General features: G+C 36.5%; 1 protein-coding gene across 36 annotated transcripts in view; it reads right to left on the bottom strand.

Annotated features, from left to right (window-relative positions):
- The window catches only part of LOC105193937 (calcium-activated potassium channel slowpoke), a 104,058-nt gene that overhangs the window by 25,195 nt on the left and 50,999 nt on the right, over positions 1-27,864 (bottom strand). For 11 of the 36 annotated variants that reach the window (XM_039450706.1, XM_039450707.1, XM_039450697.1 and 8 more), the window contains exons 7-12: positions 14,530-14,640; positions 12,457-12,562; positions 9,404-9,556; positions 9,013-9,168; positions 8,425-8,561; positions 183-338 (exon numbers count right to left, since the gene is read on the bottom strand). In XM_039450706.1, the coding sequence (XP_039306640.1) occupies positions 183-338; positions 8,425-8,561; positions 9,013-9,168; positions 9,404-9,556; positions 12,457-12,562; positions 14,530-14,640 (819 nt within the window). Of the gene's footprint in view, positions 1-182; positions 339-5,121; positions 5,235-8,424; positions 8,562-9,012; positions 9,169-9,403; positions 9,557-12,456; positions 12,563-13,680; positions 13,787-14,529; positions 14,641-17,940; positions 18,033-27,864 lie in introns of all 36 variants that reach the window. The other 25 variants (XM_039450723.1, XM_039450699.1, XM_039450725.1 and 22 more) reach the window with 12 other exon arrangements.

The raw sequence follows: 27,864 nt of genomic DNA on the forward strand, positions 1-27,864 counted from the left end.
ATCGAAAAAAGTAATGAAAGTATTATATTATTATACAAAAAGCTATTATATTGTGAAAAATCACAAAATATTTCTTTTAAGCTATACAATAAAATGTTAAGAAAGAATAAAAATTATAACGTCTAAATAAATCTTTTCTTTAAATCCTTTTGATGATGGTCCGAAAATTCAAAGGTTCTTACCGCTTTACTTCGTCAGCAGATTGAGCAATGAAGAATCCCTGAGTTTTTGCACCGATCTTGGCACCACGTGGGTTAATCGAGATTTTACTGTCGCAGCCTCCTTCGCCCTTTATCTCGATGGCCAGTAGCAAGAGCTTCAGTTTTGTGAAGCATAACCTACGACGAAATTATGTATAATATTTGAAGTCTCGCAATTAAGTATAAACGAAAAGTTTTTAAATACATTTGGCTTTATTTTCATACGATACATTTATGGATGGCAACACTATATGCAAGAGTAGCCAACGATAAGCGACTAAGAATACTATGAAGCTATCGTCATTAATAATGAGTTGTGTTTCAACAAGTATAATAATGTGTAATAATGTCTGAATAGCGTTCTTTGTAATGTAAAAATTTGCACAGCAATAATATTAACATAATAATTATAAAGTATCTTTAAAATAAATAAAACATAAGAAATAGATAGTTAATAACAACTCACTATTATCCTTTAGACAAATAATGAAACTTGAATCCGTAAAAACTTTTGTTTTTATTTCACTTTTTATTTTATTACAAAACTAATATTACTAACTAATATTGCTAACGTTATTATACAGAAATTGTATAATAATCTTATAACTATTTTAACAATTTTATAATACCGATATTTACATAAGTTTACTAATATACAAACTCACAAGCTTCATTTTTTGCATGACGAGATGTGCAAATGCAAATGCAGCATAAAGTATTGTATACAAAGTATGTACAGATAAGACAAAATAACTATATTTATTTAAAATTTCATTAAAACATTATAGTCAAGAGAAAACAATATGTAGAAATAAAATTTTATTTAATATTTATTATTTTATATATACGATAATTTAATTTAATAGTATATAAATATTTAATAATTTTTCATACTTTATGCGTTTATTTAGCGAATATAGTACATGTTAGTAAGATATACATACGTATACCGAAAAAAAATTCATTGAAACACTAAAATATTTAATTCAATCAACTCAATATTTAGTTGATTTTAATATTGAGTTGATTTAATCAATTCTTGATTTAAAAACTGTAATGGTTGACATGAACGAATTATATTTTTTTATGTACAATTAAATAATTGTTAAATCAACTCAATGGTTAAATGTATCGGACGAAATATTTTAGTTTTTCAACAAATTTTTTTTCCATGCATATACATCCATAGTGTAACGAGATACTGATTGTACAGAAATTTTATTTTAAATATCAAAGCATTTAAATCTATAGCACTTATTTATTTAAAAAATTAAGCTTCACTTTTATATCTGCATGAATCAACGTCCCGTTATACCACCTCGGAGATAAATGAACATTTAACGAACATGCAGTAGATGCAACATGTATTGATGAATTAATTCAGGCAATCATGCAGGAAAGTCTTACGTAAACGGTTATTACTTATCTAATAATACGACTTAAAACATGCTAAGATAAATCGAGAGTCTCTATCGCCTTATAAACTATCTATTACTTTATAGACTAAGAGAGTTTCCTAATCTACTTCAAAGTACCAAGAGACATTCGGGAGGTCTGGTCTCATCCAAATAAGGATTGAACGGATTAGCTTATGTTCGGGAAGCATTACATGTATATAATATGATCGTATACGATATACGAAATATAAAAAGATAATAAAGATAATAAATATTTAAAATGTATTCAATGTGAAGATCGCTTCTTACAGGAATAGATCTCTCACACACGCAAACCAAATAACGATAATCCAAGTGTGCGCATAAATCAAAAGAGAAAACTCGATAGAATTATAGCTCTCTGTTTCGTGAATGTGGCGATGCAATTCACTGATCTCTGTAGAATAACGCTGTTCAACACAAAGCTTCTTTAATTTCTTTCAAATATCATCTTCTTTGAGAGACTGCAATAGCAGCGAAGATACTAATTATACAATATCTATACAAAGTGTTTTTAATTTCTCTCACTTGCTTTCATTTACGGAGGCTTTCAACAAAAACAAATTTTTTTTTAACAAATATTTAATGTTTTGCCAATTGTTATTATAATTTCTCAATATAGGAGAGCTTTAGATATTTCTTTAATTAATCATAAAATATAAAGTTTGTTAAATTAAAATTTATTGAAGATTAAAGAAAAAATAAAAAAATTTAATTGTTAAAAATAAATTTTCAAAACCTCAAAAACTATCGCTGCCGAGGTATTTTTGTAGATGAAAGTGTTGGAAATTTGCCAGTGTGTAAATCTGTAAATGTATTATCTTAAAAATAGAAATTCACAGAAAAATGAAAATTCGCAGAAATCAGTGATGCAATTTAGTAGGCAAATATGTACGGTGCAATTCAGACGGCTGAGAAAGGATATTAAACGACGTTTATTTTGTCCTTAGAAATTTCATAGTTTTTTTCTTGGTTGTAAGATTTATTGAACGACATATATATTGCGGCGACATATATAATAGTATCTAATTAAGTTAATTTAAGTTTTATTTAATTTATATAGAGCGATATATTATATTCCTTTTACTGTGACATATACGTTTCTGACTGTTAGGTTTTATTCAATAATATTTATTTTTATTGCAAAAACTTGCGCGTAACATCATAAGAAGAAAAAGAAATGTTTATTTCTTATATGTATTTTTATTATATGTATATATTTAGTTACTTGCAAGAAAAATATGATATAAAATGTATTAATTAAGACATATAATCAACTTCCCGATATTTTTGTTATGCTAAATTTTTATAATTAACGTATACATTTTATCACAATTATGTCATTTTTGTTGAATAAAATCCAAATAAATATTTTGGCGAAGAAATATAAACTGCCTTTCGTAAAATGTACGCATACATCACATTTCACGTACTTTACATACTTCACATTGTAATTATAAAATCACTAATTTCGATTGCAAGTGACTATAATATATATATATATATATACTTTAATTAATTTTTACTGTATGTGTGTGTCATAATATCAGCGAGCCGATATCTGTAACGTACATGTATTACAGATGTCGGTGCTTATTGGAAAAAAAGTATCTCCCATAAATTATTCCAAGAATTTCCGTAAGAACGAAAACTGCAAACTCGATTAAAGTTTGTTAACGAATAGTGTGTACCAATACACATTTATGTCTAATCGGCAGCCACGATCAATATCCATCTGTACACTTCTCCAATAACCTGTGTCAATGTGTTACGAAAATAAGTTTAACATACTTTTACATGGTAAAAGAGCAGCAGGCATGCGTGTACAAAGAACGCGCTTTTGTTAAGATAAGATTAGAACGCTACATCTAAGAACACACACCATGACAAGGATACGGACATTACCGACAAAAAAGACAAAAATCTGACCCTTTATGTACAAAAGTGTTCGTATAAATCCACCCGCCCCCTCTCCCTTCCCAAGAAAAAAAGATTTCTCTGTCGGGGTTCTATCTTCCCGATAAAAACAAAATTACGCCGCGTTTCGCCGTTTCGAAAAGAGATCTCAGTACGCGCGCGCTTCTTTCTCATTTCGTCTCACGTTGCGCCGCAAAGAAACTGTGATTTTGCCGAAGCAGGATGCACGATTTACCGGGACGAATGCGGATCTCGCAAGCGATACTTGCAACGCAAGTCTGACTGTTGCAACTAGTTAAAGCTCATTACGAATGGCCGCTGGTCACGTTATCGCGCGTCACGATATTGTAAGCGCCGATTTAAGATTAAAAATATTCAAGGCCGACAATTAAGTAATTTTCTTGACATTAGTATCACGAAAGTGAACGTTTCCATGCACTTCGTCTTATAAATTCTTTAATTAGTTTTCGAAATAGTTTCTACATTAATGGCATAACCTTAAAATAGATGAGATTTAATTAAAAAAAAAAAAAGGAAAGAAAAAGTCACCAGAAATCTTTAAAGAACGGAAGAAAAATGAAGCTCGAATTATGAGCGGAATTAAGTAATGCGCAGTATTCAATCTCGCAATCAATTGTTCCGCGAAATGCGGTGTCGGAGAATTCCATTGTGCCCGGTACGGTCTCGACACGGCCGTCATGCTCGATAGGACCATTTTCAGAATCGCGCCCGTTCGCACGCGGAAATCGTCTGCGCCGGCGTTTCCAGGAATTTCCGGATTCAGGTGTGAGTTTGAAACACTTTCCGGGAAACATTGTCGATTCCCTCGTTGCCAATCAAGCGTCCCAATTAGACCGAGCAGGCTCGTAGCCCGGCAATCGTCGCGCCTGACAAGCAAAGTCCGCATTCGTCCCCGGTATACGTCTCTCTACTCTTCATTTCTATGCAATTCACAAAGATCTGTGCAGAATTTCGAGCAGCTCGAAAATGAAAATCAAAACTGATCGGAAGAATGACAGGGGCACGGTCGAACGAAGGAAAAAAAAGACAAAAAAAAATAGAAAAAAGGAGAGAATAGATTCTTACAGCTCAAAACTGGACTACTCTACGCAAAATCCAAACAAAAAGGATGTAGACAAAAAGACGAATGTAGTAGAGTCTAGTAAAGAAAATCGTTCAAAGACTAAGAGACCGAGGTGAGGGGCGATATATATAAAATATATATATATATGTAAAAATATTTTCAAATAGATACGTAGCAACATATGTATGTTTAATATAAGGATAGTTGAATGTGTTTATCCGTGAGACGAAGATAAGACAAAGAGATAAATAGAGAGAAAGAGAAAAGAGAGATAGAAAAGAAAGAAATTCGTAACTGAGTGTAAGGTGTCGATAGAATGGTCTCCATATATTTGTATTTCTCTTCTTTCTTTTCGTATATGAATGTTTTATGACAGTTCGTATAGTTGTCAATTCCGTGTTGTGTCGCGTGAAACTTGTGTGAGAGAGCGTGTCTGTTAACGGTACGTTTACGTGTGTGACAGCCGTTGGCAGCGAGAACTTACTCGCTGGCTTGGGGAAATGTCATCCCGGTAAAGGACGGGGAGAGGGTTTCCGTGTACATCTCGCAGCCCGTGCCCTGCAGGTAATCATTCTGCCACGCCTGTGTGTCCGGCGACTGAAACACCAACCAACCAGGCTCCACGTCATCAAACTTTTATGATCCACGTCGCGTGTGGACGCGCGGCGGAAGAGTATCAGCTACGTGCGAGCTGCTACCCTTCCCAGAGGGTGAACTGGAATGGGGCATTTCGTATATCGTTTTGCAAACGAGGCATCGCGGATCGACCGATCGATCGCGCTCGTCTGAAAATAAATTACCTATAAGACGCACCGTCTAATTTTACTCCTTGAACGTGTGCGAGCTCTGTAAGAAAGTCTGGTTACGATCTGGTTTTTCACGAGACTTGCAACTCTTAATCCTCCCCCTCCAGACAACACGAAAGCGTAAAAGATATCTCGAACGGACTCTTCATCTAATCGACCTCTTTCCACACGGTTTTACACGATGTAATAATTTTCTTTTACACGTTTGTGCTGCCGGAGGTATCATTCCTGACCGAGACAGAATATAGGCCAGGACAGACACATTTGGGATGCCGATTCCCGAGCGACACGCGACCGCGTCGTGTCGACGCACGGCGCGCGACGATCATGCACGATGATGCATTTCGCAATTATGGCGACCGACCGGGGTGAGAGTTATTATCACCGTCACCGAAACGAACGAGCGCCGTTAACGATCAAATTCCAGAGGCTGTAATTCCGGGGCCGAGCACGCGCGCGCACACACTCACACTCACTCAGGCACACATGTACATATTCAGGATCGCATGGAGCGCTTGATCTCTTCCAAATTCTCTGTCCCACCCCACCTATCAATCTCAGTAATTTGTCGATTGATCGAAGCCTGACCATTTCTCACGTTTTCCTTCCTCTGGCTACCCTCGCACGTCGCCTTGCACGTGCAAGCTCTTCAATTACGTTGATCTCTTCGTACAGTGTATATATAGTAGAACTCTAAAGTCCTCAGAGTGCTCTTTCATTGATACCAACGACGACGAGGACACATCTTCGATCTACTTCTCGAGCTATCACTTTTCTAGATGATAGGGGAAGAAGATAGTTTTCAGAGTTCTAGATTCGTAATACAATATTTTGACTGCCGTGTTTATTCTTCTGGAATCAATCTGCCAGTAGTTTCACAAAAACGAAAAATATGATGAGTGCTATTGCTGAAGAAATTGATATCTTTTGAAAAATACTTATTTTCTATTTGACTTTTACTTCAGAAAACATTTATGAAAGAGATTTTATTTTTTATTTTTTTTTATTTTTTTTGTTTACACTTCCATATCTCTTTACTTTTCTGAAATAGCTGCAAAATCGTGAGTTATATGTTCGTGTGTCGATCGAGAAATATCTTCCTTGACCAACGCACGGATAACCAGCACAATGGTAAACACGTTGTTGCAAGACTGGCACCAAAACTTGATTCAAAGGATGGCTCTATGAATCTAGCAACTCCACCGCTGACGAGATGGAAATTCGACCGCTATATTTACCCGCCCGCCGCTATACTAGTTTTACAGAAAGTCTATAGAGTTGTTCTGGTTTAGAAACTTTAGCAAGAATTGAATCAAAGGATCAAAGGATCTAAATACTCTATTCTATTACAATGAGATCGAGACCGTGTCGTCGTCAGTCGTTTCTCTTTCCATCCGCTTACTCTGTTAATTAATGTTATTGTTAAAAGTTTTTCAAAGTTACATGTATATCAATTGCTGAGAGGGGTGAAAATAACAGATACGTTACTGAAGCGATGAAGGGGTGGTTTACATCGATTAGGTGTAGCACAAATATGGATTTGTACAATATAGTAGACACGTTCATGTATTATGTTGTAATATACACACATATGTTTATGCGCGGAGGCTCGCGCGCTTCCTTGTATATGTGTATATTTACGTATATATGTATATATATATATACGTTTACGTTTATAGCGGAGTGGAGCGTAGTGAGAGACATAGGCGAGGCGAAGCTTCATCCCTTTTTTTTCCTTCCGATTCAAGAGACCACGGACCTTCTTTAAGTGACTTTGTCGTCGTTAACATGATCGCAAAACGGACCTGCGAGATATAAATGGCGGCGATTTTTGCAAGTCTCACTACTCAAAGGAATTCTTTGCTCGAGTGTCCCTCGAGATTCCATCTGGATGAGCTATGCGCGGTGAAACCCAGAAGAGTTTCGTGTCTCACAGCGACGAGTAAAAGAGCCATCCATTTTCCATGAACTTTTTACACGGCCGCAGAGAGACTTAACATAAGTCGAGAATAAGTGGAATTATTTTAACTTGGTAATTGAAACTTGTTAAGTCTGATGTTTATTTATTCTCTAATTACGGCTCTTAAAATAACTTGTTCATATTGAAGAAATTCATTAGATTTTATTCTATATAATTTTAACGGCTTGAATGGCGTTTATATTAAAAAACCTAACGTTCTAGGGAAAATTTAATGTAATATATTTCTCCGCAAATATTGTACGTTTATTTATAAATAATTAAAAAATTTTACTTTGTCAATGCGGAACGCATTTAAATTTAGTTGAAAATTTATTTGAAATAAAATTTGTATTGTTCTATAAATTCATTTCTATTTCTTCAATTTGAGTGTGTGGAAAGAGATATTGATTACCGTTCCAATGTCACTAAGATAATCAGACAAAAATATCTTTTCTTTCATTATTTAATCATTGCTGGAGAGACGAGGTAACACAATCTAATATAAGATGATAAGAAGATTCAGCTTACAAAACTATCTTATCTAAGTTTCTAATTTTGCATCCCTCTGCGGCATAAAAGCGCAACGTACAACGCAAAAAGTCCATAAAAATAGCGTAAGATCAGGTCCCTTGCTTTTCCCCGTTAGACGACAAAATCGATCGTTACGCCACGTGTTTGCTGCGTCACTGGCTGAAGAAGCATGAATTAAAAATAATCACACGCGCGCCACAACACCATTATTGATACGGAATTAGCGGATATATAATACCGACAGTTCCGTACGTTTCCCGTGGCGGCTTATCTCGCAGCCGCGCAACAAGAACGAAACGGACACCACTATGATGAAGCGAGGGAGCACAGGAATAGCGGATACAGCGCAGATATACGAGATCAAACACGATGGACGGTCAGTGCTGACAATCGATCGAAAGATCGCTCCAGATTAAATTTGGTCCCGTCTCTTGAATCAGATGTATGCGCGTATCTGCTGGATGTTGGATTGGTCCATAGACCGACTTACTCAGTAGCTTTTGCAAAGGGCATTCCAATGAAGGTAGGGCTCAGTGTCTCGGTGTACATCTCCATTCCGGTTCCACGCAGGTAGTCATTCTGCCAAGCCTGCATATCGGGCGACTGGTACCAATCAACCAACCATTTCTAAATCACACACGCTCCTATGCATGTACGGATTGTGCTCGTATGTCCACAGTGAGGTGCTCGTGCCCGACTATTTCTGGTTATGACGCGACGTTACGTGACGCGAATCTCAAGTCGCTTCCGCGATTCGCGTGACAATGTAACAGCGTGCGAATGAATAACGATTTGCATGATTTGCGAACCACGAGGCAGGAATCGTCGGGAATAATTTTATCAACGACGATGTCGAACATTTGTCATTTTCTAACTAAAGAGTTTATGCGCTCGAACGCGAGTGACCGCGAGAATAATAATCGATTTCGCGAAAAGGAAATTTAACTGATGGTTTCTATTCTTTTATATACGCGATCACTGTGAACAGTCCGATCGTAACAAAGACCTGTACGAGGAATTGCGTTCAGACATGCATAGAGATAGCAGATGTACTGCCGTAAAGCGACGTTTTACTGACCGTCTTGAAGGAACGCATCGCGAAGAGATTGGCCATCATTGTGCTGAATCCAGGCGCGAGGCAGGACTGCGCGATGAAACCTAGTTTCAACTCCGCCAGACATATGACGTCGTCACCCCGCTTCCAGTCCCACGATGGAATGTTTAGTAAGTAGGCCTGGAACACGATAGGATTAAGGCTCAAAAGGATTAGGACAAAATTATTAACAGAAACGTATAATTGCAACAAATAATTTATCTGATTCTTGGAAGACATAACTCTCGATTACATGTACAAATCTCAATAGTAAATTCAAATTTCGAGAAATTTAACTTCAACTTGCATCCTTGATTTATAAATCGCATTTTATTTAAAGTTAGACTTATCACTTTGATCGTTCGACAGCAATTACCTTGTTGTGATACTGCATTAATTGAATGATAACGCGAATGTGATCCGAATAGTTCTTGATGGAGATGACGCGCATGATGTTCGCTGCGTCTTCCGCATCCGGGTCCTGGCAGTACTTGTTCGCCAGTACCAAACACGCGTCTGCCTCATGAACCTAAAAATCATTGAGATAATCCGTTTCGTGTCGTCCGTTGCTTTGTTCTATAGTCAATTAATAGACGGGAAGAATGTATATTGGGCAGGACGTTGGTCTCAAAGCGATAGCAAAATAGAATGGAAGTTGCTCCATGAGCGTATACTTGAAACCAGTGCAATAAGTAATTTCAGATTTTCTAAAGAATCATTATCTCTCATTGACATTTTATTATTTTTTTGTAATTCGTATGTCTACGCTTTTAAAAGGCAATACACTTGCAGGCAAAATTTGATTCTTTGGACGCGTGCAAAAATCACTTTCAAGTTCTTTGCCAACAATCAAGTAAGTTTTTTAAGATTGGAATATAAAATTACCGAAAAGATAGTAGATTATATATCAAAATGATGCACTTGTTCAATAAATTATAATGACGTAAAATATTTTATTCAATTTGTTCATTTTATTGAAAAAAAAATCTGAAATTACTTATTTCAATAGAATGGAGCAAAAAGATAAAACTATTAATCAATTAATCAATAAAATCGTTATAATAAAATTGTGTTCATTTAACAGCAAAGAGAAAAGCAATTGTTTGGAACGCGTCGCGATCGTCGAAATTAGTACGGTGTGTGTAAGCTGCTAAATCTACGGATCGTCGATCTACGATTGTATTATATTTGGAAAATGGTGACTTTTTCTCATATTCGTATAGATTTCTTTTTTTTCAAATTAGAAAAATTTTATATAATAAACACAAAGAGCATCGTCGAAAATATAACATATGATACGAAACATTCTTCGATGTAAAGGGTACCATATGGCATATATATAGGAATATGCATCTACAATATAAAAGTCATATAAAAGCATTCAATAAAACAACAACGGCTACTTAATATCGAAGATTCGCACGGCCAGTAGAGTTGATTGTTTCACAAAATAGATAAGGCAAGGCAAGTTAATCGAATTCAAAGAAATTTAGCAGTTTGAATTTTGGCAATTTGCTTCGTCCACATTACTTACCATTTAATTGCTAATTATTATGTAACGCTGGTACTGTCTATAATTTCATAATTTATCACTGTCAATAAGTTTACGCGCGGAATTTTATTTACGAAGAATTTACAATTCTTGAATTGCGTGCATTCCAATTGAACATGTTAGAATGAGGAATATTTTTGACAGTGGAAAAATTTGCTTTGGTACGAGATGAAATTTGTAAAAGCAAACGAGACGTTGAAACATTTCTTTCGTGCGCACCTTCGACGCAGAATTTCGCACGATTCGAACAATGATCGAAAATATGAAAGCGAGCCTCTATGACACATTCCTTGGATATGCAAACATCATCGATCATCAGGGGGAGCAGGGGGCGGGGGGGTGGAGGTCAGTCGGTTCGTCTAGGTTCTATACATCTGAATAATGGAAAAGCGTCTCTATCTACATGCTAAATCTATCGGCTAACAAGATGTTGGCATTAACCTCGGTTGTGTAAAAAAAAAAAAAAAAACTACACAAACAGAGAACGTACCGTCCCGTCTTCGTCAATGCAGGATCGATACACTTAACAGATACCACGATCGACTATCCCACCAGATACTAAGTCTCTAACAGAAACTACCGTCTGGAAAGTAATCGTCTGGTAAACCAGTCTCACCACGAGAAATACACGGGCACTTACCCACTCGGGTCGACAGCAGGCATGGGTCTATCCAGTGGATGCAATACAACCTTAAAGGGACTTTTCTCACGTGGGTATGCATAAAAGTGTCTCCGTGTGTGTACGTGTCTATATGTATGGGAAAAATTGACGTTGCTTTCCTCTCGGATTTGCTGCCGGGTATGTATTGATAGAAAGAGGGGTTGAGATAGACGGAAAGATAGATAGATTTGATAAACAGATAGACAGAGGCTATTAGAAACCGGGACGACGTTACTCAGGCGAATACGTAGAGCCGAATATCGGGTTTTTGATCGTGGGCGCTCTCAGGTTCGCATGCCCGATTGTTTTAAAATCTTGCGGATAATAGATCGAATCTGAGACCAGCTATCGCAAATTGACGAGACACGAAAGCGGACGGCAGTATAACGACGCGCCGGTGGGGTATCGTGGTGTAACATCGTCAATGTGTACGAGCATAAAGGGAAACATACAGGCAACAAACATCCTGGAACAATAGCGTTTGTTATCCGCACAACGTCATTTCCCGAACGTCTACCGATCGCCCACGGTAGCAGCTGTAACATCGCTACTTTCACGCCATCGATTTTTCCATCGCGAAACTACACGAGCAAATCACGGTCTGCTTACATAGTCTGCAAATACCGTTTCTAGCTTTCGCGAATCTACATATACATATAAGATAGAAGCGACTTATGCGATACGTATAAATATTTATTCAGAACATGTGTAGAGGTACTTGGCATTTTGACTAAGCGCTTTTCTCTTGTTGGAATACGTATTACAAGATAAACTAGAAGACATGAAAATCTCTCGTAAAACGCAAAATAAGGAGCGACAAATTTAGGTTGATACAATGAGATTTTGGAACAATATTCTAAATTGATTAAAATAAGAATACTAAGCGTTAATTACGCGACAATGAAGCGCTGGTACCGTGTGCGCCAAGACGACCGATGGGTCGCAAGGACGTCAAACATAGAAAAGGAAAGTAGAAATATAGTTAGAGTACAGTGGGAATCGTTATATGTAACTGGGTAGAGCTGTTAATGAAGTATATATATATATATATATATATATATATATATATATATATATATATATATATATAAATATATATATATATTTTATATATATATATATATATATATATATATATATATATATATATATGGGGATTTAATGCGCATATCTTGTATCGAGGACGTAGATTGTTCGATCGTGGTAACAAACTCACCTTAACCCGCTGTAGATCAATCGGGTTCATGATGGTCCCCTGAAAGAACTCCACGGTGGTGAAGTGCCGCTTGAACAGTCCTTCCAGTTCGAGATCAGGCGGTTTCCTGAACGGATCCGACAAAATGATATGATTTCTTTTATAAATAACATTCACCTCAGCTGTCGACGGTCGCGTCCATTTTTGCGAGAATATCGTCGAGTAGGCCGACAAAGGAGTCGGCGATGATTTCGTTAAAACGTGAATAAATAATACAAATTTGTCGTGCGTATTCGCAACTTTTGAGAGACGGTCACGTATCGCGGCACTGTCTTTGATTAGCGTCCAAGTAACGCTACGATTTTCATTCTAATCAAGTCGAGTGTACGGCAGAATGTTCAAATTTGAATTTATCCTCAAAAGAGACGAATACGCTGATATATAATAATAAATCTCTAAGTAAAGTCTCTACTGCAGCTGAGTCGGCTCCATAGCTCAATACAGCATACCATGCAGTCGCAGGCGGTTGCTTTCTACGTAAATATATATATACATATATATATATATGTATGTAAATGTAGATATATAAATACGTATGTATATCTTTCGCCGTCCGGTGCCGCGTCCTTTTTGTATATTCACAATATATAGTTGAAAGTGTTACTTTATTTAACCATATTGTGTGCTCCAACATAGCACGGAAACCGCGAGAAAACGTGTGCCAACGAAGCAAACTCGTGTTTTCAATCATGCCGCACCGGACGTTTCGATAGTTCGTGAAAGATAGAAGAGAAAGAGAGAGAAAGAGAGCGAAAATCGAGAGAAAAGAGAGAGAATAAATCTAAAGAACGTAGCGAGCATTCGGTGTGATCCGCGGGCGTATGCGTACGCACGAATCACCAGTGAGATTCTATAAGAAGTAACGATAGAGCGATTATATATCAACATGAGACTGCATGACGTGTGACATAAATATATATATATATATATATATATATATATATATATATATATATATATGTATAAATATAGATAATATATATATATATATGCATAAGAGATATATAAGTATATATATATATCGATCGACCATCACGGCGTGTTATACCCAGGCGAATAACCGTGTAATAACCTAAAGAACTGCAAGGAAACAAGAAGCACGAGCGGCCACGTGGAGGGCATTGATGGAGGGTTGGTTGGTTGATGGAAGTTTTCGTGTGGTGGTTGTTCTAGGGTTCAGGGTACCTTGACGCGCTCCAGATCCACGGCATTCATCATGGTGCCCTGAAAAAACTCCACGGTCGTGTAATGCCTCTTCAGGAGACCCTCCAATTCGAGATCCGGCTCTTTTCTGTAAAAAGGCAAACAACTCCTTACGACTATAGCGATCGGACTACACGCGCGACTGTAGAACGCAGCATTCTCGTATATCCTTCAAGTTACTGGACAATCCGATCCCTTGATGGAGAATCTTTGTTTGTAATTTGAAGCTTGGCTAGAATAACGAAGTTTTACGATCGATAAAACGCGGGGCTAATGGAGTCTGATCGCTTTAAGTCGCTTGGCGACGAAAAATCTTTCGACGGGCGACATATACTCACCACGAAGTCGCCAACACAGAAAATAAAATGTTATTTAACGTATGAGAGAAACAATGAAAAAACAAGTTAAAAATGTTTCAGAGACTCAGGTCAAATTGTAATGATCAACGAGTAATAGTTTTGTTTGTGTGTAAATAAATAATTGTATATTTTATTAGGATAAAATTCATAAGATATCTATTTCCTGTAAAAAAGAAAACAGTATATTGTGTTATTGTTTGTAATGTATTGTAAAATAATGTCTAAATGATCGTCGTTTGTACACGCAAACAGAAAAACATGTGAAAAACTGGTTAATGATGTAAAATGATGTAAGGTGATTAAATGTATGAGATGCAAATTTTATAAGACATAATCACGTTAAGTAATAACCCTTTCGAGATTATCACGACATTAATCACGTAACATACCATTCGATAATGTCGAAAGAATTAAATGACGCACTTCACGCGAGCCGACAAAGATATTTGTTTTGCAAAAATAACAGTCATACCTATGCAAGAAGACGACTTCTACGTCGACGTCCTCGCGATCCTCGTGTAGGAAATCCTTGAGGAAGTGCGAGACCGATTCGTAGGTGATGTGGCCACACACGACAATATGTCTGCCAACACAACAAACCGATTAGAAGATATTCTTAAAGAGACGGTATTGGTGAATGACATAGGAAAAGAAAGGGAAACTCTCTCAAGCAACTACCATATACACGCTCTAAGTAGTATATGTATGTCAACTACCCAATTATATCAATTCTTCTTCTCTCTCTCTCTCTCTTTTGTTGCAACTTTTATTCACATTAATTTATCTTTTTGGTGAATTTTTTTTAAACAAATGTATATTTACTGCTATCTATAATATATATATTTATGAAGACGGATAAATGATTACAGATAAAAATAATGAGAAGAGAGAGAAGAACGTTGATGGTGATGGAAAATTATTTTTTCTTTTTCTCTTCGTGCCATTTTAGTCTGCTGCCATAATAAGATTAGTTCTCTTTTTGTTAAAAATTACTCTATTTGAGATTGATTATATTTATTAACACAGCTTGAAAAAAGAAATAAAACAAAATTTAAATTAACTGGTATTCTTCAAATAATAATAATAATCCATCGTAAAATTCATAAATAACTCAAGGGATTTAGATGGATGAAAATAATAATAAAAAAAAATTATTTGGCACTGGAATAACGCGCGCTCTATTTAAAAGAGTAACACAGAGTAACATTTATTGAAAATAAATAATGAATCAGTGGGTTAAACTTACCAATATTGCGCTAGGAATTGGAGTGATTTATTTTAACCAATTGACTATACACATACCTATGTGATAAGTTAGTAGCACTAGATATACAGTGTATACACACAGTTCAATGCTAATAAGTGTTAGATCAAGTACACACGAGTCCACAAGCTCATTCATGTGTTAGTCGCCATGTATGTCAAGAAACAAAACTCTCTTCTACGTGTGTAATTCTACGTGCTGTGTGTACATACATATCGATAGTGAGAAACATATTCCTACTGCTAGGTGTCACATAAAAGGTGAGACTAAGTGGTGCCCAAAGATAATCAATGGACTCGCAAAGGAAATATAACGGAGTTCGACCATGATCATTCCATGCTTAATGTCATCTACTCGGTGATGTTTAACGTTTGGCTCCATTATGAACTCAGCAGTCTTCCCGTATCGCGCAACTCCTCTTATCACTCGCAACACTAAAGCGGCGTGTCTCATTTACGCTTGGGTTACGCGATAGGCGCTACTGGATTCAATGCGAGCCAATAATACCCAGGATTACTGGTTATTTTCGCTCTAGAAATAAAGGGGCCGATGCCGTGTGCGTGTCGAGATGTGAGCGTGTGTCGTGGGTATGAGCTGTTGCAAGTTGTTTTCGTGTGTCGATCGTTGCCGGATCGAGCGGGAATAACGCGGATGTGGATCGAAAATTGGATGCGTTTGTTGACCGACTGCCACATAAGAAAAATCGGATGCTCGTATATACGCGCGTTCATACAATGAGAACCGGATTCTCGTGACTTTTGCCATGACGTGAGATTATTCACGCAAGCGTGTCTGCTGCGGTCATTCCGATATCGGGGCATGCCTTTACTCAGAACGTTTAATTCATTAAGCCCGCTTGCGATGCCATTCGATTAGGTGAAGTTGGTTTATTAAACCAGTATTTGATGATCAGTATCAATGAGCGACGACGATAAATGGTGTGCAGCACGGATGATACACAGCCGTGAAAGACGGCTAAAAATGACAACGGTAATTTCCGCGAAGCATTTATCATCATAACAAAGCTCTTCTGGATTATTACTGCCGTAGGTGCGCGAATACGCGTATATCGTTCATCGATCGTAAGCACACGTCATCATGTACATTTAGATAAGGTGCTCGAATGATGATGCGATCAGCAGCGTGTTTATTGTCGTGTAGCTCCTTCTTACGAAAGATCACACAGCCACACTTGCGCTAGTTGTGAATGACAGTTGAACCGAAACGAAGCTCTGAGTTGTCCCTGATCTACGTTGTTCATTCGGCCCATCGAAGATCCTCAACCAGAATCCCTGAGCTATGTATGAGACCAGCAATCTCAATCATATACATATATTTATTTAAGCAGTATATCCTTCTTCATTTTCCCCTCTTTAAAGTTTATGAATACGCAAAAACGATTATTAATACTGTCTAAACATCAAGATTATTACACTGAAGTAGTACAACATTAGGTTATATATATGTATGTGTATGTAATATATGCATTCAATTGTTCGGATAATGCAGGGTACATGCTGGACGTTAACTCCTTGCACTCAAAGAGAAATACAGCTCGACGTATCAAAGTGCGCGGTTCGTTTAATGATAATAATAAGATTGTTCGACCGTGAATCTGCAACGTATATCGAATAATTAATTCAAGATTCATGCGAATTGCTGCGGCTTGTTAGTGCGACGCATAACTGTGCCCGCTTAGCGTGAAGTTGTCACATCCGTTTACAGCAGATTGCGTTATCTGCGTCGTCTCAATTTAGATTCCCTCGAGAACACGGTTCACGGTCGGCATAATAATTGTGACGTTGATTAATTAAACCGAAGCAATAAGAACAAATTGATCCGAACACGACACCTCTTGTTAAAATTTGTTTAAAACTCACACGATTTATTTACAAAACGGAAAGCATAGAACGTTTTATGCAAAATTTACAGTAATTTTTAATGTAATAAATATCTCGAGAGTTTTCAGCGAGAAAGAACTCCCCCCCTCCCCCCTTATTAATTTTCTCCTTTTGTGAATTTTTGTTTGTTCCACATTTTATGCGTATGTCAAACCGTGACGAGCCGTATTTATCTCAAGTGCGATCGATGTGAACAAACAAGCTAACACCAGTTGCTGGGTAATGTGGTAGGTAGGTTTGTAATGGCAGACGAGCTGACTGGTCGGTTGAGAGGAAGATTTTGCTGGGGTAGGCTAGAATTCAGGAATGTTTTTAGGGTGACGGCTGCACTAAGGCCGACTGACAACTAGTGCAATGAGCTGGTACGGAACTGCGGTTTTGCGATGCTAACACTGATCTCTAAATATATATAGATTTATAAGAAAAGGATCTATGTCGGAATCGGATTCTTTTTGACTAGGATGGATGTTCATACGTGCTTTTATCGGGAAACAGCATTCACGAGAGCGGGACCAGAGAGGAGACTAGGTGAAAAACCGGAATGTCATGTGTGTGCCTGTGTATGTGTGTCGGAAAAAAATGTAACAGGTGTAACAGATAGCTGTGGAATAAAGTGGAGATTACATAGCCTTTCGTGTACGGGAGGACAGTGTGGGCATAGTAATAGTCGGACTGGGACTTAAATCGGGGAAGCTAATTGGTTGGTTGTGTCTCTCACCTGCGACCTCGCTCGTTCTTCAAAGTGCCGCCGTACTTGTTTCGCGTCCCGATCAGGTCAATTATCTCAGGGATACAACTGGCGAATATGGCCTACACCACGTAATAGAACAGAACATAACACTCACATCAATACACTTGTGTGATAGGGTTGGCAGTAGTTTGCTTTTGCTTTTTTTCTTTTTTTAAATGTATTTTTGTTCGGTCGATTGGTCGGTAGGTCGGTCGGTCGATTTTCATTTTCCGACGTCGTGTCGCGATGTCGAGGTGACTAGTAATAGTTATACGCTGAATACACACAGCACGTCTTTTCTCTTTTCATTAACGATGAGGAGACAAGGGGATGAGGATATTTGCATTTATGAATGAAATCAGATTCTGGCTCGACTAGCGGACTGCGCGGCTGCTGATAGACACGATTATCAGTGCTGTACCGCCACGTACATGTCCTAAAATTAGTACGGTGTTGGATATGAAACACGTTCTCCAGATTAAAAGGTAGGGTAGGTAGACTACCTATATATATTTATAAATCCTATATACCTACACCTAAGCCTAACGAATATTATATGTATCGATACGTCTACCTAATTAACTAATAGATCTGTTTATATCCACACTTTTTTATAACGTAACTTCGTACGTTTAATATTACGTATACGTAATCGCACATGTTGTTTTCATTCGAAAAATCATCATTTTTGCGACAACATATTAAGGCCTTAAAATAATTGTGACTTGTTTTATTTGTACTACTCTCCTTAAGAACTTTTATTTTCAACTCTTCCCGATTTTCAAATAAATTTATTGTACACAAAACCGCCAATTTATAATTATTTGTAAATTTTTTTGAAAAAGAATTAAGGGTTGTTTATTATACTCATATAAATAAATATTATTTATAAAAATGTATTAAAATTGATTGAAAAATTAGCTCGTATAAGAATTTTTTAGAAAGCAAATTTTTGGATTTTTATTTGAAATATAAACCTAGGACGTTAATACAAAATGTAAATAATGAAAAATCTAACGTAAGCCTTAGACAAATATATTTTTTCAAATAAATCTTTTAAACAAAAAAATTAAGAAATTATCAAAGAGAGCGTTATAAAAATTTGTATGAAAAATTTTGCAGTATTGTAGAAAATAATATTGAAAACATTACATTTATATATATTATATATACATACATATATATATATATATATATATATATATATATATATATATATATATTAATAAGCAAACATGAAAAATTTTGATTGATTTTCAAAATTAAAGTTGGTTTGATTATGAATTATTTCGATTATTTATGTCTTGTGCCAACCTAAATAAATATTAATTATTTAATTATATTTAATCATAAATAATTAATTTAAGTCCATCGTCGTAATATTATAAGATCATTTTCTGAGTTTGGTACATCTCTTTATTCGTAGTCTCTATTTTAACGCAACGGAAAGTGCCGAACCCTTAATTAAAAATTAGTTAGCGAGCGGTGTTAGCATCTGGTTAATCACTCATTCACACTAGTTTACGATACAATCGACACAAGACATAATAAGTAAACAGATTATCACATATATGTATTTTTGCAAAATCTTGAATAAAATATATGTGCATCGTTTAATCACGATTAATGATGAATCAATGAAGCAATGCTACAGCACACACAAAGTCGCTCTCTTTCTTCCTCCTCTCAAAATGAGCATACGAGATGCTGTTTGAGTAAATATCATACAAATGTGCATACATCAAATACGATATAAGCTGGCCCTTTTAAGAATAATTTCTGAAATCTTATTCATAAAGAGGCGTCTATCATTGATAGACTATCCAATTAAGTTTAACATATCACGCCCTATTATAATGTGTTAAATCTTTTTTCTTCTCCATTATCTTCCGTTGACGAATATTACTCGTATTATGTTACTGCGAAATAGTAATGGTAACGATAATCTAACAGAAGTGACAGCCAATTGACAAACTGTCGTATAAGAGAAATCTGATCGCGAGAAGTGGTGCGTCTGCGGCAACGAAATCTGTGTGAGCGCGTAATTGCATTACAATCATCATTGCGAACTTACAACCTAGAACGGTTAAACGATTCCTGCCGAAAAGATGCGATCTCGCGACGGTGTTCTTTGAGGTCCAACTTGTGTACGTATACGTGTACTCAACTTGTGTATATGTGTTGTATGTATACGTGTATTATGTTTCTTATTTCGCGATTTGTGGTAACGCACGTAGCGTATTAGAAGGGTAATTTGCGACTGAGGCTAACCGAGGAGTGATGTTTCAGGCAAGTGCATATCCCTCTCGTCGATCGCCGCCCGCGCATCATCGTACATTGTAATGCGTGTATAACACGCAGGACGTTCACGATCACTCGTACATTTCCCCCTTCTTCCCCCTTGCCTCGGTATGCGCCTGCATATGTCGCGAATATGTTACCCGCGTGTCACATGGAATGATGTGAGGTATGCTCGATGTGACCCCAAGCTAGACTACCTGTGTGGCCGCAACAGTGGGATCGTGAGTCGGCGCTTCATGGCGAACGACGGGGAAGACGAGATCGTAGAGGATCCGATCAATTTTTCATTCGCGCCTCTCGGTCAAAAGGTCATAGACGCGCCATTTCGCCGCACATCCGCTCGATATTTTTACCGTGCTGGCGACAATAAAATCCGTTATCTCGGACAAGGTGGCATAATTGAGTCCACACGTACGCCGTCGTATATCGTATAGCCCATATATCGTATCGCTCCCGCAAGCGAGTCATGCCGAATTGAAAGACATTTTACGAAGTTGAATACATTACAGAGACAGGACGAAATTGAGATCTCCACATTTTTAGATTCCTTTCTATTACTTAACACGTATTGACATTGACATAATTAATGCAATATTATCAAGTGTCGCGACAAAAGTTATTCGTGTCACTTGTTGACTTTCAAAAGTCTCGTCAAGTAATTTTGTAACAGATCATCTGTTTTAATTCATTTCTCGAAAAGATATGCGATTGAGAATTTGGATTAATTTAATTGTAAGTAGTACAAATCATCTTCACCGGGTTACGTCGCTCTGCGCCGCGCAAATAAATACAGCGTTACGTGTCGCAGTTAGACGTGCACAATTCTACTGATAGAACCCCTAAAAAGAGCGGCCGTATGTGCCTACGTCTGCACCTGCTACTACGCTATTTTAAATGCCAAAAACGCTATTTTAAATGCCGTGTATATGTTTGTGTATTTGTCAAGCCAAGAGGTAATTTCGTGACTGAACCGGAGATGACCGCTCTTCTCGCTCGCGCATCGAACGAGAAAGGGTTGCTCTCCCTCTCTAAAGGCCATTCTGTACTGGGCAGGGGGGGGAGGGTCGATCGCCTTTCGACAGTCTACAGGCTAACCAGAACACTATCGCATGCCACCAAGAAACTCAATATGGAAGAGAGAACGGAATAGACAGATGGGTAAATAGATAGAAAGAGACAGAGAGGAAGAACGAGAGAGAAAATCATAGAGAGAGAAAGAGAGATAAGAGAGATATCCACGATTTACTGGTACTATCTTCGGGAAAAGAATTTAGCTGAGCGTGATTGAATTTCCTTCGTTCACGTAGAAAAAGTAGTATTGCTTCGTCTCGGCACAGCGTCGCACTGACGATTCATTTTTCAAAATATTAAATAAAATCTTAAGGATACGCCGAGAAATATCAGCGTCATCTGCAACTCGCTGCTTCAAGGCTGCTCCTACATATTTTAATCAGACGACATTTAGGATAAATTGTTGAAAAACCTGGGACATATATTTAGTAGTACGTGATGTTGCATAAAAAAACATCCGTTACATCCTCGCCCTAGGTAGCATAAACGAATATCTTTTTCGTTTATCACAAGCAAATTGTTATTGTACATACAACTAAATCTAGATAAATATTCAACTAACGGAAGAGCATGTTTTGTTAAAAGACATCAAAGGTATAGACTTTATCGGACAAAAATCAAAAGACAGCAGTATACAATCACGTTGCTGCGCGGATCAATAAAATATCTTGTGATATTTCTCTGTGTAAACTTTTTATAAACGGGAAAATAGCTGTTTGTGAACGGTTGAGAGGCAAACGCGTTTGTCTTTTGTTGCGCGATTTAACTACTGATGTTAAAACGCACACAGAATATTGAACGAAACAGAAAAGATACAGGTTTTCGTTACCCCCTAATGATGCACGTACATACAGTGTACTAATATTATACTAATTGTTTGGCAGGCAAGAGGCTAGCCTGCATGTAACTCGAGTATCTTACGTTCAACCAGCGGTATCATATATCGATAATACCAACATCACCCACGCGTGCAGAAAACGATGACGTCATTTTATTTGACGTTCATCATCGATATTGTTTACATAATGCAGTATACGTGTAACAGGAAAATAAATAAAATGGCGCGACCGTGTTGACGTGCGTCCGCCAGCTAATCTACACGGTAACTAGATTACCAAGGTACATTATGCACGCGATGTAAGTCAACTCTTCACACTCAAGTAAGCCACTCCAACCTACCTCTAATCTCTGTTGTAACGGAAAGCAAACCCGTGCGCCCGATGCGAAAAATATGTACATATCGTTAAGCGCCACAGTGGGGTGGGGGAAGGGGGAGGGAGAGAAAAGGGTGATACGTAATGAAGAAACAAAGATAACTATTTTAGTAAATACCCACAAGAATCTCATATCTGTGACACTCGTAACGTATTTCACAAATTAACAAAAAAGAAAAAATAGATATGAGGAGAACAAACTACTTTTCGTGACCGTGCGATAAGGCAATATATATTACAAGGTATAGATATGTATATAGAAAGTGAGAAAGAAAGGAAGAAAGAAGGAAAGAGAGATGCAACAATTAATATATTTGTCTCATTATCTACTAACGTGTGTATATAATAATAAAAACTCGTGTATTTCTCTTTTCATAAAAAGTTCAAGCATATTTGTATGTGTTACCAAGATATCTGCTAACGGTAAAAAGTGGGTACGAAAAGCAGTGACATGGTGTGTTGAAACGGTGATACAAGAAATGATTAAAAAGAGAGGACAATGTGGCTTTAGAAATCCAGAATTTCTCTAGCAGCCACGAAACCATGATAATAATATATACCAAGGGGTTGGAGGGAACGGGAACGTATTTGCTAATGCTGGAGAGTTTATCGCAGATAGCGAGAGTGGTCCCGTTTGCTTAAATGTATTACAAATCCGGAGAAACCGTATGACATTTCTCTTATTTTTTTTTCTAATCGAGAGAAAAATCGAGTCACGCGCGTAACAGTTGATCTTACCTCGCTTTCTTCCACGCGAGGAAAAACAATATCGCTACAATCCGTGTTATCAAAACGCGATCCTTATGTCCATAAAAAGTTCAATTTGCAAGTTTACAGTTGGAGAACTGGGTCGCTCGCGCCAACGACAGCAATCATTGAGACACACGGATTTCGTTACGCTACGAACATCGCGTTTATCCAGCCGTCTTTTCTCGTTATGCCGAACTTTTCCGCTGATCTAACAACAAAATGCAAACACGCGGAAGACGCTTTGATCTTTCGTGACGGAGATTAATCCTGGGAGAATCGTCCTGCCCCTGTCATTTTTTTTTAAGTGCCTTTCTAATTGCGGATCGCAGCGATGATATATAATACAAATGATATCGAAAGCACAAGGAAATCATGATAGACGCCGCATGACGAGACCACCCGCTATCCAGGGGCGATTTTTGCTACTTTTCGCATCTCTAATGACTACTGTGTGTGGACAACACGGGGGCTAATTTCAAAAGGGATTGTTTCATGGCTGGTTTCCACGTAGGTGGATTTCTAGGGTACCTGCGTCCACGCTCGCGGCTGTACTGGCCACCGTACTTGCTGCGATTCGCGGCGAGCTCCGTGATCTCTGGGATCCAGCTGGTCAACACCGCCTACACACCCACAATCATCCGTTGCCGTCAGAACAGACCCCTAACCTGAATCTTTTTGTATTTGTTTTCTTTCTATTTGCTCGTGTTCCAGTTTCGCTAAATCTTATTGTCAAGCTATAAATCGCAAGAATGAAGACGATATGGTTAATCGACTGAGACGCGATTAGAATCATGGTATGATGCTCTTCTAAAGCTGATGTATATTTTGCGTGATTTATTTGACGCGTAGATGTTTTTAATAAAAAACAGTTTTTAATAAAAAAAATTTATTAAATACTTGTTAAGACTGTCTTAGCAATGAAAGTGTTAACAAATGTGTTAACAAGTGCATTTTTATCATGACAATCGGTGCCTTTGTTTTTCCAAGCTAGTGTATTGTTGTACTCTTGTACAAAAAGATATTCTAAAGATTAATTAACTAAGATAACTAATTTCTTAGGATTATAAAATGTTAAGAGAACAGTATGTTCTTATTGAAAAAATTAAATCTAAAAAATTCGAAATTATAACAAGGAAAACAGTTTAAACTTTAGAAACAAGAAATAAAGAAACTTTTTAAAAGATATATTATGTTTATCGTTGCTCAGTTTACAGTTGTTTCTAATTTGTCCAACGCTTTCTAGCAATTGTGATATATTTTTTTTTCTTTCTAATTGGGAAAACATTAATGAACATTTAGTCACAATTTTTATCAATTATCATTTCCGGAATCTTGAAGTAATCTATTTTAATGTAAATTGCTTAGTGATTAAAGCAATCCTATTGTCAATTTCTGAATTGCTGCCCAATCACGTAAAAAAACCTTACAAAATTCTTTTTTCCCGTGACAATTTAATATTTTCTAAAAATCGATTTTTTAATGGATGCAAATAATACCTGCTAATTTTAATACAAAGTACAGAATATTTATATAGCATGACGATATGTCAGCAATACGATGAAATACAATACAATGCATATAATGGAATAAAGTTATTCTAATTTTTATATCCTTCCGTCTTCCGATTATTACATATATTACAATTTGCTCAAATTTCTCCCTAACGAAAATAAACTGTAGAATAAATATTCTAGAAAATGCTAGAATATGATACATCTTTCGGACGTTAGTCTTTAACTGATGCTGCATTCAAAGCTCGTTTCAAGCCAATAGGTCAAAAATTCAAATGATTTGTAAACTAGCTGAGCCTAAAGTACCTAAATTAATGAATTAATAGCGTATATCGAATACAATCGTACCAATATGCTAGTGCGTCTATGAAAAATTGTATTATTAGTTAGATCATATCGAGTGATGAAACTGCGTGTTAACACGACGTAAATTGTGCGCAATAGTAAATTAACGATGCGCAGCTATCATAAAAAGAATCAAGTATTACGTGGCGCGAAGAATAACAACTTGTCTCTGTAATTCTGCGAAGTGATGCGATTCAAGTCAATTTGTTTATAAAACACAGTGCCGTTAGTTCCTCGTTTTAAGTAAACATGCGTTATGATTCTTGAATTGAGCCGCTATCAAGAGGTCAAGTAGTATTAATTAACTTCAATCATTCGCGCATCTTCCATTACGAGGAGCAGAAAAACAAATGCCGTTATCTTGTGCGAAGTGTCAGTAAAAATCAATTTAACAGCATGCAGTTACTATTGTAGCGCACGATGCCGGCAATTTCGAGCAATCAGCACCATTTGAACATGGCGTCGCTTACTTAATCAAAGAATATTGCTTTGAAAACTAAACGACTAATTTTTTCCTTCAACTTCCTTACATTTTGGCAGAATCGGATAGATAAATAAAAATTAGGGTTTCTAAAGTATGTTTTGCAATTGGTTGCGTTCTTCTGTAATGTGATTAAGTGTATATATGCATCTTCCGTGTAAAACAGTCGGTCAAATTATGCAAGATGATTTACGCATAATTAAACTAACAAAATTATATCTTGAATAATTTATAATTAATATACCACATTACCAAATTAATCGTGCCATCATTTTGCATGATTTGAGTTCAAAGTTTGATTAATTATGTATTTGATGATAATATTTGGTGATGATATTATACTTAAATATTAGGTGTAGCAAGAGTTCCACTGATATTTTGTCCTGATGTGGTGCAATATAATAAGTAATATTGTATTCCTGTATATGTCTATATATTAAAGGTAGCAGACTAAAGTGGCAAACCATATGACTTGTTAAAAAGTGTGCTTTTGGTAAACAATAATTAATGTAACGGTGAAGAAATTTGATGGAATTGGAAAATAACTGTTTAATTTAAAAAATTAAATATTAGATAATATCAGACTTCTCAAATCATTTTTTTTTTTAACACTGATTATTTTAAAAAGACATGTAACAATGTTATCACACACTGAAGATTAAATTCCAAAAACACGAATTCCATCAAATTACTTTCGCTTGCATCTCATTGTGATCCATATGTATATAATATTATTCTATGTATTAATATTATACAAATACGGATGTGCTTGCTGCTTCGTGCTGTAGAAATAGAACGATAATCGATACATGATGAAAAAACCACTTCTGTCGGTAATAAAAGTACATGCATACGATAAACTTACTAAGCATAACGGCCTCTCTCATTATTTTGGACTTACACTTGTCACCCTCAGATACATTTAAAAAAATTTTTTTTTTATTGACATCACACGGTGAAAGGTCATTACACTCTCGTCAGAACATCAATAAGAATTGTTTATGTGTACTTAAAAAATTTTAACAATTTTAACATCTGGAGACTTGTCAATTTATTTAAAAAACTAATATAAAAATAATTAATGACGCAAATAGAAATAGAAATTGTACAATTATATTCCACCCGTAATTATATTTCTCGTGAAAACGTGTACCATTTAAAAATAAAGTATTAAAATGCAGACTAAAAATTATCTTATTGAAATATTCTTCAATGAATATACTTTGTACGAATTAATTTTGAAAATATACAAAACGGGAGAATGAAACTCAAGGTAATGACGTCGGTACTTGTTAATGGTTACGCGCGTACCGGTTCAAGCCACAGCTGTGTTTTATCGACTTTAATTCGAGATGGCTACTTGGACTGATACCAAAAAATGAAATCTACTTTTGGTCGTCGCAGATGGCTCAACATTTACCTGGTCACGGGTGACCTCCATTCAACGTTATGATAATAATAAAATTAATCGACTCTTATGACGTTCATGCAGTGCTTCCTTCGAATATGAAAATAGACCTAGCAACAATCTCGATATATTTCTTCGATATATCATTAATCAGTTCCAAGATACTTAATTTCATTAGTACAAATTAGTACAATTTTACATTAGAAAATATAATATAATATAATATAATATAATATTCTCAACATGATACAAAAAATAGCACTGTTGTTTTTGTATTTTTACAAAATAACAAATTTTGGACTTTTAATATCTTATAATATCTATAATTCGCAACTCTCGCCACTCAAATGTATGTTGTTTGTCATCTACTTTTTACTCTTTAAAAAGTAATAAAAAATAAATAAAAATACATGTCTGTTAAGCGTAAATCATACGTTCTAATTATACTTTCCAACATGCAAAAATGTAATCCGATACTATTACGCTGATGCAGCGCTCGTCGAGCAAATATGTAGCAGCCGGATATTGGGATTTTCGATTCCAAGCGCTTCCTCCTTTTTTGGGGGTAGCAGAAACACGGTTCGTTCGTGTCGATCGTGAAATTCTTTCCTTCTCGTTTTATTCGACCTTTCACCGTGGACGAGACTCGTTTGATTCATCGGGAAATGAAAGGGAACGCCAACGACGATTATACACCACGCGCGCGGTCGTTATACCCCCATCAACTTTATACTTCCAACTGCTGTAAATTTTCATGCATTCATCACGGGTTCTCGAGCTCTTGACGTTCTGCATTAACGTAGAACGATGATGGAACGATGATGAGCGTTA

The sequence above is a fragment of the Solenopsis invicta genome, chromosome 6, assembly GCF_016802725.1.
Source record: "Solenopsis invicta isolate M01_SB chromosome 6, UNIL_Sinv_3.0, whole genome shotgun sequence".
NCBI lineage: Eukaryota > Metazoa > Arthropoda > Insecta > Hymenoptera > Formicidae > Solenopsis > Solenopsis invicta.